This window comes from Leuciscus leuciscus (assembly GCF_965113295.1).
Source record: "Leuciscus leuciscus genome assembly, chromosome: 6".
Taxonomy (NCBI): domain Eukaryota; kingdom Metazoa; phylum Chordata; class Actinopteri; order Cypriniformes; family Leuciscidae; genus Leuciscus; species Leuciscus leuciscus.
Genome location: NC_138730.1, coordinates 27155277 through 27172972, shown reverse-complemented (window position 1 = coordinate 27172972; position 17696 = coordinate 27155277). Strand labels below are relative to the sequence as shown.

The following is a 17696-nucleotide window of genomic DNA, read 5'->3' as shown; positions in this document are numbered from 1 at the left end:
AATTACTTATAAACATATCTTTTACACAAACATTGAAATGATTACTTCACTCATTCTTAAGATTTTTATAGTATGTAAGATTGTATATTAAATGTAATATATCAGAATTTAATAATGGATTGTTATAGACTGATGTTGATTTGTATAGATAGATGTTTAAGACTGAAAATCTGGGCCTGGCACAAGAGTAAAACAATATCTATACAGAAAAATTGAGAAGTGAAAAGACATGATAAAAATGTTTTCTGTTATGTTACTTTTAATAAAAATCAACACCTGGCATGTGTCAGTGTAAGAAAACACTGAACGATGTCATAGTTACTTTACATACTGCACATACATTCTGTGTAGTTCTATATGTGCTCCTATTTCCTGGGTGGATTGACATGGATACTTTGTTTGTGACGTTCAGCCATAACCAATGCTTCTCTCCTTTATTTCAGGGATGACAGCGGCTGCTTCTCTGGTGTCACTAGCCTGGGCTCTGGCCTCTTACCAGAAGGCCTTGCGTGATTCCCGAGATGACAAGAAGCCTGTCAGCTACCTTGCCGTCATCATTCAATTCTGCTGGCACTTCTTTACCATTGCCGCTCGCGTGGTGACCTTCGCTCTCTTCGCCTCTGTGTTTCAACTCTACTTCGGCATCTTCATTGTGCTGCACTGGTGCATCATGACCTTCTGGATCGTACACTGCGAGACCGAATTCTGCATCACAAAGTGGGAGGAGATTGTCTTTGACATGGTGGTGGGCATCATCTACATCTTCAGCTGGTTTAATGTGAAAGAGGGACGCACCCGCTTCCGCCTCTTCATCTACTACTTCATGATCCTGTGTGAGAACACGGCCCTGAGTGCGCTGTGGTACCTGTATCGCTCACCACCCAGCACGGACGCCTTCGCCGTGCCCGCCCTGTGCGTCATCTTCTCCAGCTTCTTCACTGGCATTGTCTTCATGCTCATGTACTACACTTTCTTTCATCCCAACGGGCCGCGCTTCGGCCGCTCGGCCAGCCTGGTCCAGCTCGAGGACCCCACTGCTACGTTTATGCTGCCCCCTGAGGGTGCCACCAACTCCCTGCGCTCCAACCGCGGAGGCACGCTGGCCAGGGACGCTGACCGCGAGGCCAAGTACAGCGAGCGGGACGGCTGCGTGCCTGTCTTTCAGGTGCGGCCCACCGTGCCCTCCACACCCTCCTCCCGAGCCCCGCGCCTTGAGGAGACAGTCATCAAAATAGACTTGTGCAGGAACCGCTATCCTGCCTGGGAGAGGCATGTGCTGGACAGGAGTATACGTAAAGCCATCCTGGCCATCGACTCGTCTCCAACCCCGCCGCGCCTCCAGTATAAAGACGACACGTTGGTTCAAGAGCGTCTGGAGTACGAGACCACCTTGTAGCCTGCGCTGTGGAAACACACGAACATGAACACATTACCGTCCACTTGAATAAACAGCAGGACTGTGGCAATAACGTTTCTAGCGTACATAGCATCTAGCCATGATGTTGATTGTCATGGACAAACCAATATAGGCACAACATATTTGTGGACGGATGGAATGATCGCTCTTTTTTAAGCCGTTCTCTCGTTGCATTTTATTTTTTACTACTTCTGTCTTGTCAGGGAATATCTGGGTTTCTAAAATTCACATTGCACTGGCTGATAGAGACCACTAACCCCTCGCTCCATTCCAAGAGTTGATCGTCCTCGGGCCAACGTCTATAAACTGCGAGAGGACATCCAGAACCCTTCACAGGTTGGCTCTTACTGTAACTGCAAAACAAAGGCCTTTCCCTTTGAAACCAAGCATCCAGTGCAAAGAAACGGCCTCAAAACCGGCCGCACTGAAGAAACAGTGGTCCAAATATCAAATTAATGGTAAACGCATAAAAAAAATGCTGATTAGACTCGAGACGTCCTTGTTTAGGGTGCTGTAACCTATAAGTAGTGTTTCATCAGCAACTCTGTACAGTACCAGTGCCAAACGCTCCGCTCACACTGACTTCACGCTGAACTGTGGCTTGACCACAAACTGTATATATAATAGGGCAGCATTTCAACCATCTACTTGAATCCTATACAAAGAAAAAAGGCTGAGAAAAGAAAGTATGTGACCATCACAAGAGTCCAAGCCACTTGGGACGACAAAACAGGTAGATCACATGCTCGTTTTCTTCTTTGGGAGACGACAATAGGCCAAGAGATCACTTCCTGGCAGCTCCCTTTGGCGATCTGGCCTCATTCGCCTCACCGCTGTGGGCTGACAAGGATCTGTTTGGTTCACAGCAAAGTGGAGGGCACAGACCACCAAATTCACAGTGTCCGCCAAACTGTATTCGACAGAACCAGGGTGCACTTCATCTTCTAGGTTAAAGATACAGTGTTCTTCAAGGCTGGGTCAGGTTTTGGTGTGTCTATGTTTTGTGTGCTGCATCAATACAGAAAAGCGAGTTAAAGGTGCACGTATACACAATAAACGGGGTCAGTTTTCAGTACCTCAATTCATCCGGAAAGTGTACTATTCCAAACTCTGCAAAGCAATCAAGACTTTCTCCATGGGGCTCTTCAATTGCCAACTCACGGTCTACAAATCGAAGTGTCAGGGATAACTAGTCTGTGACAGAGCACAGACTAGCTAATGTGCTCAGAATGACACTCCGGGCCCTACCGTTCAACATCACGTCTGCCTAAAAGAGCACTGTATCTTTAAATCTGCCAAAAGCATCCTTTATATATGAAAGTGTTGGAGTTTTAAACTTTCCGTTCAGTTGCAAGTGCTTCTCTGTGTCTTTATGTCGAATATCCAAAGGCATTTATGGAGGCGTGGAGGTGAGGGCAGAAAAAGAAAAAAAGAAAACAAGCACAAAACTTGTCACAGGAAGGAGTCTCAGCACAATGAAGGATTTATTCGGTTGTTGTTACACTTATGAGAGACAGCTTGAAATTTTACTGCAACAGAAGCTAGATGTGCCTGTTGTGGATAGTTTGAGATTTTGAAAATGTAGGGGGGAAAATGTTATTTTATGTGTAACATTTTATATACTCCATTTTCTTTTGGTTTTCTTTTGTTTTTGTTGATGGATTTTAAAGGTGTCTAGCAAATAATTTTATTTTCAAGGTGCACATTATTTTGCTTAATGCCATTTAAGTGTGTGGAGATGACTGATATAGGACATTTAGATTTGTTTTGCTTCAGTTGGTCAAATCTGAACTGCAATTTGGGTTTTATTGTAGCTTTGAAAAACACTCCTGAAGTGTTGTAACGTCCCACCATCGGTGGCAGATGAACTGAAAGCGTAGTTGTTTTAGCCCGCAGCGATCTGCACACTTGCAGATGAAGATCCTAATTGTGTTGCAAATAAAAAAAGAAAATAGAACAGAAAAAAAAAATATTTAGATGAGATCGTATGAATCTATAACCAGTACCACAGTGAAACGTAGACCTGTATATTTTAGCTATTTTGCAACGTCCTTTTTTCTTTTTCTTTTTTAAAAACGTGTCTTATACTTTTATTTCTCTGTGTGATGGATGATGATGATGCTTTGTCTCTTGGCTATTTGACAATAGCCCTGTCCCCTGTAGTCAGAGCACAGAAAAACTTGTGTTAGCACACTTATTTAGCAATTTTCACATTTAAATTGCTCCACCACCTACACAAGAAGGAAAACGAGTGTTACGTCGCACAGGTCTGTGATATTGCGTATCAATGATTTTTCAAAATCATTCCACTTTTTTTAGTTTTCCTATAATACCATGATATTTTTGTTTCAGTGATACCCCAAACATGCTGCACACTGTGTTTTGGTTTATTTGATTAAGAGGAGCTTACTAACTACAACACTGGCTGTATTGGTTGGTTTTGGTGCCATTCATCTTTATCCAGCCATTTTACAGGTGTGAGGCCTCGGTCATTTTTTATTGTTTAAATATTACATGAATTTAAAACACTCAAAGCAATGTGTTCAGCATAAGCGGAATGAATCAAGGTCTTTACCAAAAAGACTGTGTGGGACTGATGTTTGGAGATGCTGAATTGACCACACATGCTAGATTATTAGCAATGATAATACTATCAAAGTTCTGATGAAACGGAAGTAGCTGCTGATTTTTCTTCCGTATTGTGACTCGAATGTTACGGATTAGTAAAAAAGAAAAAATGTAGGACAGGACTTGGTTCTATACATTGGTTGTTGACTAGATTTTGCACTCAAAAATGGAAGCAAATGAACACAAGCGTGCACAGACTGGATTAAGCAGACTAAATGAGTGGAAAAGTCCAGCATACGTCACCAGAGAGAAGTCTGTTGTTTCAACTGGAAGATCCAGTTATAACACTTTGATTAAAACTTCGTCAAAATAAAAGTAATAAAAAAGAAACATATAGGCCTACATGGATGAATTGTTTACAATAATATCTATAACATGGATTTTGAAAATGTCATGCCTTCTTTACTAATAATCTGGCAGTGAGTGTGAATTTGGCCCAACATCAAGAAGCTATTCACGCAGTTTACATTTTAAAGGGGTTCATACGTCCTAGTTTAACATGGACGTACAGTGCATGAAAACATTTAAGCTAATCTTAATGTTACAGACACAATGTATTTTTGTTTTGCACTTCCAGCTTTAGGTTTTATATTTGTGTTTTATCAGTAAACCTGATATCATAGCCCACCATTTCTTCGCTCTGGAAAGACTTTTAATTCATACCTGTAACCTACCTCAAAGCGGTATTTTAAACAGACCACTCTCCAGTTCTGGTTGTTGATGTGGCTGATATGAAGGAATTTATTGCAATGGAGTCCCAGTGGATGAGCGGAGGAGTTGAAGGCTGTTCTGTTTATTACCAGTAGGCCTACATCAGTAGAGCTCAGCTCAAATCTACAGGACTTATTTTACAATTATTCACAGCAGGAGAACATTGAATTCATGCAAGCTGATTCAGTTTTATTTGCCTTAACCGACGCTCGCCTTTTTGTGGATTCATTATTCTTGACATTTTCTGTCTGTTTCTTTTGGTTTAGTTTTAGTCATGCATATGATGCTCCGGTTACTGTCATGCTTGTGTAATGACGTCGCATCATCGATTAGTGTACTTACCGTGCTTATACTGCAAGGAGACACAAAAAGAAAGCAGACTGAGACGAAATAGCATATGCAGACAAACAATCAAAACGTCGACCCAAATTGTCACGGGTCACAGGCCGTACTGTTACACGATTGTGAGCATTTTTAATTGTAATATCAGTTAGCGAAAACTGAATGACTCGAAGAGCTGAAATGAAGTGGCACTTGCATTTTTTGATTCATCGTAGAAGCTTTCTTTGTTGAATAAACAAATTGAGGATCCTCTCTCACCTGTAGACATAGATGCTTAGATAAACTAGAATCCCATAGATGGAGGAAAAAAGACATTTACATTTAGATAAATGATAATCGGTGGTTATTTATAAAGCACGATATTAGTACAAGCACAGTAATTGAATGAACTTGGTGGTGTTCGGTTCAGCGTTCATATATGATGTAAAGACTTTACTGGTATCTCAGTTACAACGGAAGTTCCATAGTGACTTGCAAAAGGCTATTTAACTGTAAATAAATGTATGCAAATGTACATGTGTAAAAGAACATTCCTTTCTGAGTCCTGATCGTGAAGGGTGTCTATTGACTAGAGATCGGCAGTTACATAATACAGATAAAATAGTGTGGTGTATGTGATGTATTAAATGACATAAAAAAAAAGAGCAAAAAACAAACAAAAAAACTGCTTATTATTGGTCTCTTAAGTTGTATCATGTGATGAAAGTCTGAAGTGCGTAAAATGCATCAAATCTGTTATCTGATTTTATTGTAAATTGAAGAGTAAAAACAAAAAGAACGTAACATTTTTTGTACATATTGGATTTTTGTAAATTTTTATTTGATTCTAATGCAACACAAAGTACCAAAATTCATTTAATAAAGTACACTGTGGTCATTTTATTAGACTTCCTTGCAAACTTCTTTCGGATTTGCAGTTAATGTGTGAATAAGGTCCATTTGAATTTCCAGAATGTCAGCGACTATTTCAAAGTTGGAAGAAAAAGCAATGGTGATGAGTAATGCAGACAGTCTGTCACAACAAATGCTTGGTGATTAGTTTGTCTGAATGTATTCTTACAACTCGTATGATTTAAGGTTTCACTCCTTAATTAGAAGAGAATCTTGGAGGGGCTGAAGGAAAATTAGTAGCATGTATAATGCAATACGAAATCATAAATGATAAGTAAATTATTATTACTTTCCAAGAGGGAGGGGGATTCCATTTTATAATGGAAGCACAAATGATGTAAGTCAATACCAAACCAGTTTTATAAATAGCAATGGGGCATTTGCATATCATACACCAAACACCGGATGTGCACAGAGATCATAAGACTGTGTGACGAAGACTGTGCTCATGCTGACATTTGATCTTTGTCACACACACAATACATTTTCTCCCAGAGGAGCACAAAAGTGCATTAAAACGGTTTTAGCAACACTGAATCCATAGGAATATGCAGTTTTATTGTGAATAATAAAATCTCTTATGAAATTATACATTTATTTCCACACTGATCAGATTTTGATCACTGCTTGAAATAGCATTTATTGTATGTCCATAAATTTCAGGAATGTTACAAAAATCTTATTGAAATCTGAAAGCCCTGTATGCTGCCTCTATAAAGTCATTAGCAGTTGCATACTTATTTTTATAATCATAATGTTGTATTAAGCTCTGAGAGCAGGGCAACCAGTATCAACTGATGCTTAAATAGACAGCAGTTCGCCTCTCACAGTTAATGCAGAGATATTAGACTAAAACGTGTTAAGTACTCCACATCATACAACATCAAACAAATGTTCAAGCATGTATCTCTCATCATTAAGTGTGCTTATAAAATTCCCCCCAAAAAATCACAGTATCCACAATTTTGAATTAATTGCTTCAGATAGGTAATTCATGAGTTCGCTTGCTCATCCAGTCCTAAATACATTTGGCTTGCTGTCCTCGAACTCCCTATAACGTTCCTATGTGGGAGAATGAGAGAAATAGAGGAAATGCTCATAATGATTATTGACAGGACTGAATGATCAGGCTCCTCCTGAACATACATTTATTTATATTATCGATTTCCAGGACAGAATGCCCTTTTATTAAAAGGACATACAAATACTAACCAAAGGCTTTGTGGGCAAAGTTTTTGGCAGTGGTCCTTTGATTAAAACCAAAGTGTGCACATTTAAAATAATAATAATATTATTCACAAAAAAAAAAAAAAAACTTCAAACACACTTCAACATGCACAAGACTATATGTAACCAGATATTACAAAGACACACACCATTATTTGATATGCAACATTGATATGCTGATACATCCACTATATCATCAGTAGTTGCTAATCTCATGGTGTAACAATATCATATAATATCTCCAGTATTCAGTTGAATTATGCTTGAACTTGAAGCATATTTATATGTTCAGTCTGAGATGGGAAGTGTGCTAATCTTCTTTGCGTTCCCTTTGGAATCGCTCCAAAAGAGCTCGGAGGACGTTTCCAGGTATCTTCTGGTGTTTGTCGATTAATGCTTGAACTGCCTGTTGCACCTGAACAGATGGGTTGGATTGAAGAAAATACACTGAATAGAGATATTTACAAATCAGAAGTTAAAACAAACCCTGATGCAACAGATGCATGAATTGAACATGTGACATCTTTACTGTGAAACTGACAGACGTTATAGGAAAATGATGGATTTAAAAATAAAAACAAAATCTCAGTGTGTCTGAGATTTGCATGTGTGCGTATCCATCCATTCAAATATTTGGGTATAACGTCAGTACGTTGTTGTTTTTTTACTTTCCATTCAACATGGATGAATTTAATTGATCAAAAGTGACACACTAAAGACATTTAAGATGTTATAAAAGGTTTCCATTTCAAATAAACGTTGTTCTTTTGAATTTAAGTTATCAAAGAATCCTGAAAAAAGTATCACTGTTTCAAGAAAAATATTAAGCAGCAAAAACTGTTTTAACTTTTTTTATTATTTTTTTATCAATGTTCTTTGAGCTGAAAAGCAGCATATCAGAATGATTTCTGAAGGATCATGAGACACTGAAGACTTTGCTGGTTTCAAACTTTTGAATGGTGGTAAAATAAATAAATCAAACATACATACAATAATAAAAAGTAGGGATGCTCTGAATTTTGCAGCCGATACAGACTACTGATTTCTTTTCATCATGATCGGCGGATACTCATCCTGATCCCGATCATTCAAGCATTATATAAGTGATGTGTTAGCTCTCCGTTGACTGTTACTGTTAATCCCTTAGACCCTGAATACATTTTTAAAGATTTCATGTGATTTCAAGTGGCATACTTAATGATTTCAAATGGTAATGGCTTCCAACTCTACAACACAAAAAACAAGGTATCATCAAGTACATGGACTCATTTGATAGAAAACAGTCCAAATTTAGAAGAAAACCGATTTTGATCATGTTTTGAGGTTCTTATGTTACAACACTGATGAGAAAATCCCTCCAAAAAGTTTCCAGTTTCCATTGGATGAACTTTCAAATGAAGTTGGAAAACACTGCGTCATGATGGATTTCCTCAAGATCGACGCATCATATTATGTGTGTGGGCTCGTTTGAATGGAGACAACCTGCTCTAAATGAAGATGTACTATGGTTTACTTATGTTTTGTTAGGTCACAAAACAGAACGTGGCACAAAAGCCTCATCTGTATACCGTTTACATGAACGTCAGTGGCAACTTCTTCGAGGTCCTGACTCTGTGGTCATTAAAAATCCCAGGATGTCCTTCGAAAAAGAGTAGGGGTGTAACCCCGGCATCCTGGCCAAATTTGCCCCTTGGCCTCTGTCTATCATGGCCTCCTAATCATCCCCATATACTGACTGGCTTCATCGCTCTGTCTCCTCTCCACCAGTAAGCTGGTGTGTGGTGGGCGTTCTGGGGCAATATGGCAGCAGTCGCATCATCCAAGTGGATGCTGCACATTGGTGGTGGTTGAGGAGATTCCCCCTCTTCTATGTAAAGCGCTTTGAGGTCTCAGAAAAAAGCGCTATATAAATGTAACAAATTATTATTATTATTTATGTCATTAAATTGCAATCGGTTCATGAGATCTAATGACTACCGATCGAGTCCTAGAATGCGGTTATCAGCCGATCGATCGGAGCATCCCTAATAAAAAAGGTATAAAACTTTAAAGCCCTACTTAAACATCTCCTACATCCATTCTGAAAACAAATATTTCATCAAGTTTTAAAGAAGGTTGTTATTACCTGATGGTAGCATGTGATGAAATGAGGGGACAGACTCGGCTACTGTTCTTATGAACGAATTTTTCTTAAAAAAAACATCATACACCAAACTTTATTCAATCATAGATACCAGTCTGAGGTATCCTTTATTATACAAGCATTCTCTCACTTTGCAGACTCTGTACACCTGCAAATGTGATGAATGGTGATCACCACTCTAGGGTGGAACGTGCCCTTAGGGGACGGTGTAAACAAATGGCGCTAATGTATGTTGTGTAGTCAACAATAGGTCAGGACTTGTCGGGACAGTCTAGAGGTTAGAACCTCTTGTAGATTTGCAAAACACCTGCTCAGCAAATTCAACAGAAAGTCAGACCTTTACAGGACTAAAGAGTTACAAAAACAAAACTAGATGTCTAATGAGTCCTACCTTTTCAGCCAGCTCAGCTGCATTGAGTTTGGGGTCGTATGGAATGGGGTCACCCAAGTAGGTGCGAAATTTGACTGGAAATCCTCCATAGATCGGTGCTATCGGCAGACGAAACCTCTCATACACCCATCGGTAAAATCCTGCAGGAATTTTGAGATGAATTAAAGATTGACTCATTTAACCCTTTCATAATGGTATGTAATCTATTTAGAGAACTATTTACAACTGTGAGGCAAATTCAATATTTTCTGTATGACTCACTTAATGTTCCAAGAGAGCGAAATCCCTCCCTCAAGTTTTGAGTAAACATTGGTATAACTGGCTGTAGGGACAAAACAGACTCTCAGTACAACAAAACTGTATAAAAGGAGAAGAATAAGAGGGACAGTCATTTACCACTTTAGAGTCAATGGCCACTTGTGCAAATCCTTTGCGTTTGCCCCAGATCAGAGGGTACGTCTCATCGCTGAACAGGGCCTCCCGTACTCCTCCAGGAGAGATGCCCAGGAGGTGGCCGTTCCGCAGGGCCTTCACACACTCCTCCTGCGGTCCGTGGATCACACTAAACACCTCCAAGAGGAGCTTAAACCCTGCCATGGCCATTACACAGATAATAGAAGCACAATTAATTCTAGTAAAATTGAGTATGTGTGACCTTGTTGACCACACTGAAGGTAAAATATAGAAAGGACTGACTAACTTCTGTCAGAGCATTATAGCAATATTTCTTGAAAATATACACATTCATATTTAGGTTTAAATGAAATTAGTTGTGTTAAAGGTGCTCAATCGTTTTTTAGACTGAAACATTTTTTGTCACATACAGCAAACATCTCCTCACTATCCGCTAACTGCCTGTCCCCTGAACACACTGTAAAAAATGCGGTCTCTGTAGACAGCCCAGCCTCCACAAACGGCAACAAAAACAAACTGGGCCAACCTGGGGCCCGTTCTTCGTACGTTGCTTAAAAAATCCTAGATCAAATCATGATCTGGCTAATTAGGTTCTTCGAACACACTTGCCGGATATGATTAGTATAGCTGGATTGAGTTATCTGAGATAATTGCGCTGGTTTAAAAGGGGATATGTATCGATAGTAGAAACATTGATCAGCAACGCTGCTATTGGCTGCTCAGCGTGGCCAAAGAGCACGCTCAGTTTTTCTCCTCAGCAGAGCAAGAACTAATAGTCGAAGTTTATTCGGAATTTTAATGTTTATTCAAAACGCCAGGGAACACCTCAAAGTCTGCAAAAGCCAGGAGAGAGGGCTGGCAAAAAGTAGCAGACAATTTAAAACCGTTAGAAGTGGCCATGTTAGATGTTTTTATCACTTAATAGCCTATATTTTTGTATTTTAATAATTGCATAATTACTTAGTTCATTGTAATGTCAGAGTCACCACACTAGAACATGGGAACAAATAAAAGTGAAGTACAAAAATATTATACATAATGGTAATTTTTTGTTATATAGTCTCTTTTATAAAAGGCACTGTTAAACAAATGGTTGTCTGTTTACAAAAGCAACCAAGAAAAAGGCTGAGAAAAAAGAAGAAAAGATCTTAGTAGCCTACACTGTAAAATAATTTTTGCTGCATTAAATTAAGGCCGTATACTCATTTCAACTGTTAAATCTTGAGTAATGATGAATTGCTTTGACTTGTGAAAGTGAAAACTGATAAACTTATGTTAATGTAAAAATATTTTGCCATGAGATATTGATCACATTTTTCCCAGAGTGTAGTTCATTGTAATGACATTGTTCCTCTTTTGTGCACTTTTACATAATACACCAACACTTGTATCTGTTCCCAAGAAAGTGGTGGCTGAAATATGTGCAGTAAGTTCTTTCCAAAGGAAATAAAGTATAAGACTTTGTAATGTCCATTTGTTTCCATTGCACTGGACAGTGAATAAACCCTCTCAGATAACTGTCACATGGAGAAACTAGCCTACCTGCAAGTGCATAAATAACTTTACTTAATTTATACTTGTATGCTTTATGGCTGCAATATAAGTTGCATGATTCCACATCTACAGAAAGGCCTACAGAAGAGTCTGCACAGACAGAGGAGACATAGGCCTACAGGTGGGCAGTTCCTTTTTATTTGTTGCATGAGGCATGAGTCTAATATCTCTTGTTGCAGGCACTTGACCACTGGCTTTTCTTTACAAAGAACAATTGAAATAAAACTCAAGGAACTAAGCATATTTGTCTTTTATTAAACATTTAATGAAAAGTGTTGTTTTTTTGGCAATGTTGTATAATATGGCACATGCAACAATGTCACAGGCCCTGTCAGGTGTGCAACCCTCAGACTTTTCAGACACTGAAATCTTGCCAAAGTTCATTTCATTGTGTGCCCTTGTCCTGGCTAGAGCTGCATTGTAACTGGTTTGGGTCAGGGAATAGGGTCATAAAACACCTGTCTGCAGGCAGGAACATGTCATAATCACCTATGAAGAAATGCAGTTCTGTTAGGATCAGCATAAGTGTATGTAATACAGTGAGCTTGATATTTAATTGTGGAACTTTCCTTACTACTTTCAAATAATGTGCATAAATGTGAATCTCTGAAAATTCTTAAGTCATGCACAGATCCTGGCCATTTTGCTTTCACATTTGTGATATGGAAGATTTTAGTCAACTGCCTTTTTTTTTTTATATATAATATTACTAATCTGGAATATTAAGAATCACAATAGTAACTGGGCTGCACATTTACATTGTGAACCCCCTTTCTGTTCACATAATCCCCTTCATTGAGGCCTTGAATGACAGTCTATGGTCTAGCCTATAGTCTATGGTACCAATCACGTTAGTGAAGCATGAGTGACACATACTCTAATCGGCATGGTCATGATTGCATGATCTTCATAAAAAATGATAGCCTTAAAAAAAAAAAAAACTGCTTTACAACATTGGGTCGTGGCTTGGAAATGCCACAAAAAAACCTAAAACTGTTTTTTAAACCTAAAAGCGCCAGGTAAACTCCGAATGACACGACAGACAGCACTTTCCATCAAGTTCTCCGCATCTCCAATAGTGTAAAGGAAAGAGCCACTCGCAAATAATCTTAGGGCAATGCAAACAGTTGGTGCTGTAGTTAAAGCCCGACTCCGACAAGTCGAAAATAAATGTGCGTTTCCAACAAATTAATAATGTAAACGGCAATCTCACGAGTCACGAGAAAAAAAATATATATCTCAGAAAGTGCACTATCGCGCTGCGCTGGACTTCCCGTTTCAGCGCCGCTTATGAAGCCGTAGTCTAATCCTGTTAACATGAAATAAGCCTGCTCCCGAGCAGGTTTAAGCTTGCGCACCTGTTGCTATGACAGCAAGTCCAGGATGAGCGTCGAAGAACCAAACAATCCAAGATCATGCCAAATCGCCAACAATCAAATCCAGCTAACTGAGTTAGCGACGTACGAAGAACGGGCCCCTGGACCACGAAACATAAACAGTGTTCCAGCCAATAACCGACAAGAATGATTTGGGGGTGGGGGTTGGGGGGTGCACATTAAGGGGGGTGTGGGGAGTGGAGGAGAGAGAAGCATGAAGAGGGAAGTTAGCGTGGTACAACGACAACAACTAACGTTAGAATTATATTATCTTGAATTTTGATATGGCCGACAGACGACCAAAGGGAGGGGAGGGGGCGGGACGAGGAAGAGGGAGGGTCGAGCTAGCCTCTTTTTTGTTTGACAATACTTCGAACGTCAACAAGAAGTTACGTCACCCAACATCGCTTAGAGCACCTTTAAAGACAAAGTGAAAATGTTGCTATTTTAAAAACTGATGGCAGATTAAGTTTCAGGACATGTTTTGTCCCAAAATTCAGTGAATCACAATGAAATTAGGTTCTGAGTAATGACTCTGTCATGAGCAAAATGAGGCTGACTGATCACTTCATTACAGTATGAAAGTTGTTTTTACCTGGGACCTTGAACAGAAAATGATCAGCCACCGAATGACAAGTTCTTCCCTTCTGAATGATAAGACTTGCCAAGAAATAATAGTAGTCTATAGGAATCGCCCCATGATAGTAGACTATGAGAGCAGGTCCTTCATCTGGAATCTTCTCCAAACCATGGATTTCATAACCTGTCACAAAATGTATACTTAATCAGGGAAAAATGATTCAACATTTTTTTGTTAAGTACGACACATTGCAACACTTGTGCGTGCAAAAGTGATTGTAAAGACATTTATAATGTATAAGATTTCTATTTCAATGATCATGGTTAAGCAGCTCAGCAGTTTTCAACACTGTTGATAATGGAATAGAAATGTTTCTTGAGCACAAAATCAGCATATTAGAATGATTTCTGAAGGATCATGTGACACTGAAGACTGGAGTAATGATGCTGAAAATTCAGCTTTGCCATCACAGGAATACATTACATTTTCAAATATATTAAAATAAAAGTTATTTAACATTGTAAAACTATTTCAAAAGACTTAATTCAAAAACATTAAAAAAAATTCTTACCAAGCATTTGAACATTTTTGTTTATTTGTAACGTTTAGAAATATCATGGTCTTTGTAAAATGAAACAGAAGAGATTAAGTTAGAGCAATGAGTCCGACAAAACCATTATTTAGATGTTCAGCTTGATAAAGACTGAGTGGGTAACAATTTAAAATTGCAATTTAATGCCAGGAACATCAGACAGACCATCATTAATTGTGCTGTCAAAAGATAAAACTTTTTAAGGCTTAAAAAAAAAAAAATTTGCCTGAAAACACACATGTAGAATATATCAGATCTTACATTACGTCTTCAGACATCACTTTTTAATTATACTTTATCTATTCCCGTCTATCACTCAAAGATCAGCACAGTAGATGCAAAATATGACAACAATGAAAAATCCCAGACCACAGGGATTAATTTAAACAAGATAACAATCCACATCTAAATGAATGCAGATAAGACAATCCATTACATACCGTGCCAAATAGCTCCATGTCCATCCCATAGGGTCGCCAGAGTTTTCCTCGCACCATCCCACAGGTTATTGGAATAAGCTTCCCTCAGCTGGATCTTGCGTTTGTACACATGGAGGAAGAGTATGGATAGATAGAGGAAGATAACTATAAGAAAAGGCAAGATGAAGACCACTGCTAGAGGCGTGAAAACCCAGACCAAATACTCCAAGAAACTGAGGAAGTCCTCGAGCTTCCCAAGCCCTGCCCACTCCTCCCACACATGAACTAAGCAGGAGAGGAAGTTGATGGATCCATTCTCAAACAGGCAGGACTCATTCCCACTGGACATGCTGCTTCACTGTTAGCCTCTCCCAGTGGCAGATGGGCTGAGCAAGGCAACACTCTGCCAAAGGGCAGACCTGGACATGAAAGACACAAATTGTCTGACATTAAGATGGCATTAAAGCTGAAGTGTACATTTTTATGATATTAAAACACTTTTTTTTATTTTTTATATCCAAGTTAAATATGCAGTCCCCCTTAAAACATATAAGATCATATAAATATTATAACAAGTGTGTGAATTACAGGGGATTGGGAGGGGGGTTCTGCCTTGGAACGCGTATCTTTGTATGATGCGTTGACATAACTTCCACTGAAACAGGAAGCTAAGGCGGGACATATTGAATGGCTCTTCCTTCTTTTCAAATAGCCAATAGTGTTTAGTTTACCTCACAGACTGCAAGTATTACTTGACAGCACCATGGAAGCGAATCAGAGCGCTGATGATACGGTGGATTCAATAGTAGAGGTGTGAATAAATTCTAGCCATTTCATTCCTAGTCATGTACAGTTGGGAATTAAAAACGGAATAAAACTCGAAGCAACCGAACACACATCTCCAACCAGTGGCGTAATTTACTTTTAAAAAGTTGGTGGGACAAATGTGTTGAGTGTGGGGGAGAGGAGGTTGATAGAATGCTAAGATATATGTACAATATATGTGTACAATAACAATTTTTGGAAAAAATAACATTATGATGGGCATAAATCAATTTCAATAGTACATTGAGTTTAATTTGCCATTTAATGAAATATACTAATATATATTGTTAGTGCCGAGAATTTTCACGTGAATAAATCCAGAGATCCGCAAAATCATCTTGTGTGCTTTCATGGTCTAGTGGCAGAACTTTGGCCAAGCGTGTCAGTCAGAGGTTCTGGGACTGGGTTCTAATCAAGCGGCAATCTCCCCGTCTCTCTCTTGAAACCAACACGGAAGTGAATTAAACGGCAATTCATCAACTGGCCGCTTGAGGCTGGCTGCAAAAGTGAGTCAAATCTGCATCTCCCCCATGTTAAAATGCCCAACTTTACAGCAGAAAAAAACATGTTTACAGCCTGGAGCAAAAAGTGGCTTTGGTCTATACAGCTAATTTTGCCCTTCATGACAACTGTGAGGAGGGTGATTTTTTTTTATAACTCATCCGTTTAAATTATAGTAAGCCTTACATTTCTGCATAATTGCATAATTGTGTCCACTTTTGAGTGACAGGTGGATTCCCGCTGCTGTGGTCATTAGTCATCATTAGCCGTTTGTCTGCTGTCTGTTAGCCGTCACGTTAGGGCTTTTCGTTTATCCGGGAGTGACGCACTGCCAAGATGGCGACGGTCAGCTACGCCCACTTTAGGCTTCAAAAACGGTCTTCAGAAATCTACGGGTGACGTCACGGAGACTACGTCCATATTTTTTTACAGTCTATGGTTCTAATCCGCACTCGTATAGTTTTTTCTCATCAAAACCGAATATGTTTATCAGTGGTTGTATATAAAGCCGCTTTACACACTAGAGAGCATTTGATTGGACAGAAGATGAGAAGCTGAAGTCGGCAGTGACGTCATAAAAATCCATGATCCATTTAAGCGGAAGTGAGAGACTTTGAATGCTTATATCTCCTAAATGCAAATTTTGTCATTGGTTTGGAACAGACCAGCTTATTCAAAACCTTAAGCTTAACATATTCATACTAAAAGCTAAAAAACTTAAACTTTGATTTCAGGGGGCCTTTAAGCCTTGTCTGTGAAACCGGGGAAATGCATTTAAAACAGTTCCGTTGAATAATAACATTTGCTCTCTTTAATACTGTTAAACTGGATGTACGAAGCAAACTATTTGCTGGAAATATCCACAGCTTAACAACACTGAAAGTAGAGTTTATCTGTCAATCGCGCGAGAAAGTTGCACTCTCCTTTATTTCACAAGTCATGAGTTTGGGGCGGGGTTATTTGTTTGTCCAACAAATGAAATGGCAAATGGGTGACTGACAACAATCATCATATTTTCAACGAAGTTTAGTGACAATAGTAGCGTCTAGAATTAACACATCAGCTTTAACTCCCAAGTCAAATTATAGTCATTTGATAGATTTAAAAAACACATTTATTGAAAGAAACTATTATTTAAAAACAACAACAACTCACGAACCTTCTCCAGCGGAAATATGTTCCTTGGCCAAACATACCAACCTCACATCGGTGCCCTAAAATGAAATGACATTGAAGTTATACCTGCTCATTCACTCTCAGTCACAGGTGAGACTGCTGTACAAACGTTAACGTCATTTAAAATGTAAATGAACACTGTCAAATGCTTGAAAGATAGCAAGGAAAGGCGTAATTCTGTTTTACGTTACACTTGAATATTGGATATCGATCATAGATAAACAAACCTTACAACAAGGTTTTTAAAGCTGTCGCCAATAAATGACACTTCTTCTAAATGCCACGAAAAGCGAATGTTTTAGAAAAACCTTTTAAAATAAGAATTTCTCAAATCCACTTACATGATGATACCTCGATGAAATAGATACTGTTGCCCTCAATAAATGTTTTCCTTCCTTCTCGACTGAACCACCGGCTCTCTTTACATGTGACACAAACCGGAAACCCATGTCGTCAACGTCCGTTACTGTCCTTAAAACTTCATAATAAAAGTCTAAGCCCTCATAAAA

At 38.9% G+C, this 17696-nt stretch overlaps 2 protein-coding genes across 3 annotated transcripts in view; one reads left to right on the top strand and one right to left on the bottom strand.

The window, feature by feature from the left end:
* xkr4 (XK related 4) overlaps positions 1–5978 on the top strand; it is a 64721-nt gene extending 58743 nt beyond the window's left edge. The window contains exon 3 of the mRNA XM_082172245.1: positions 444–5978. Within this exon, the coding sequence (XP_082028371.1) occupies positions 444–1396 (953 nt within the window). The 3' untranslated portion in view covers positions 1397–5978. The remainder of the gene's footprint in view (positions 1–443) is intronic.
* tmem68 (transmembrane protein 68) lies at positions 5897–17625 on the bottom strand. 2 transcript variants are annotated; one of them, XM_082172259.1, is made up of 9 exons: positions 17529–17625; positions 17171–17225; positions 14707–15104; positions 13690–13857; positions 10147–10340; positions 10012–10072; positions 9751–9890; positions 9342–9405; positions 5897–7631 (listed from the first exon to the last, which is right to left on the bottom strand). In XM_082172259.1, exons 3-9 carry the CDS (start codon positions 15032–15034, stop codon positions 7474–7476), a joined length of 1113 nt encoding a protein of 370 aa, XP_082028385.1. In that variant the 5' UTR covers positions 15035–15104; positions 17171–17225; positions 17529–17625; the 3' UTR covers positions 5897–7473. The 2 variants fall into 2 exon arrangements, with proteins under 2 accessions (XP_082028385.1, XP_082028386.1); XM_082172260.1 differs by lacking the exon at positions 9342–9405.
* Positions 17626–17696: the final 71 nt, after the last annotated feature.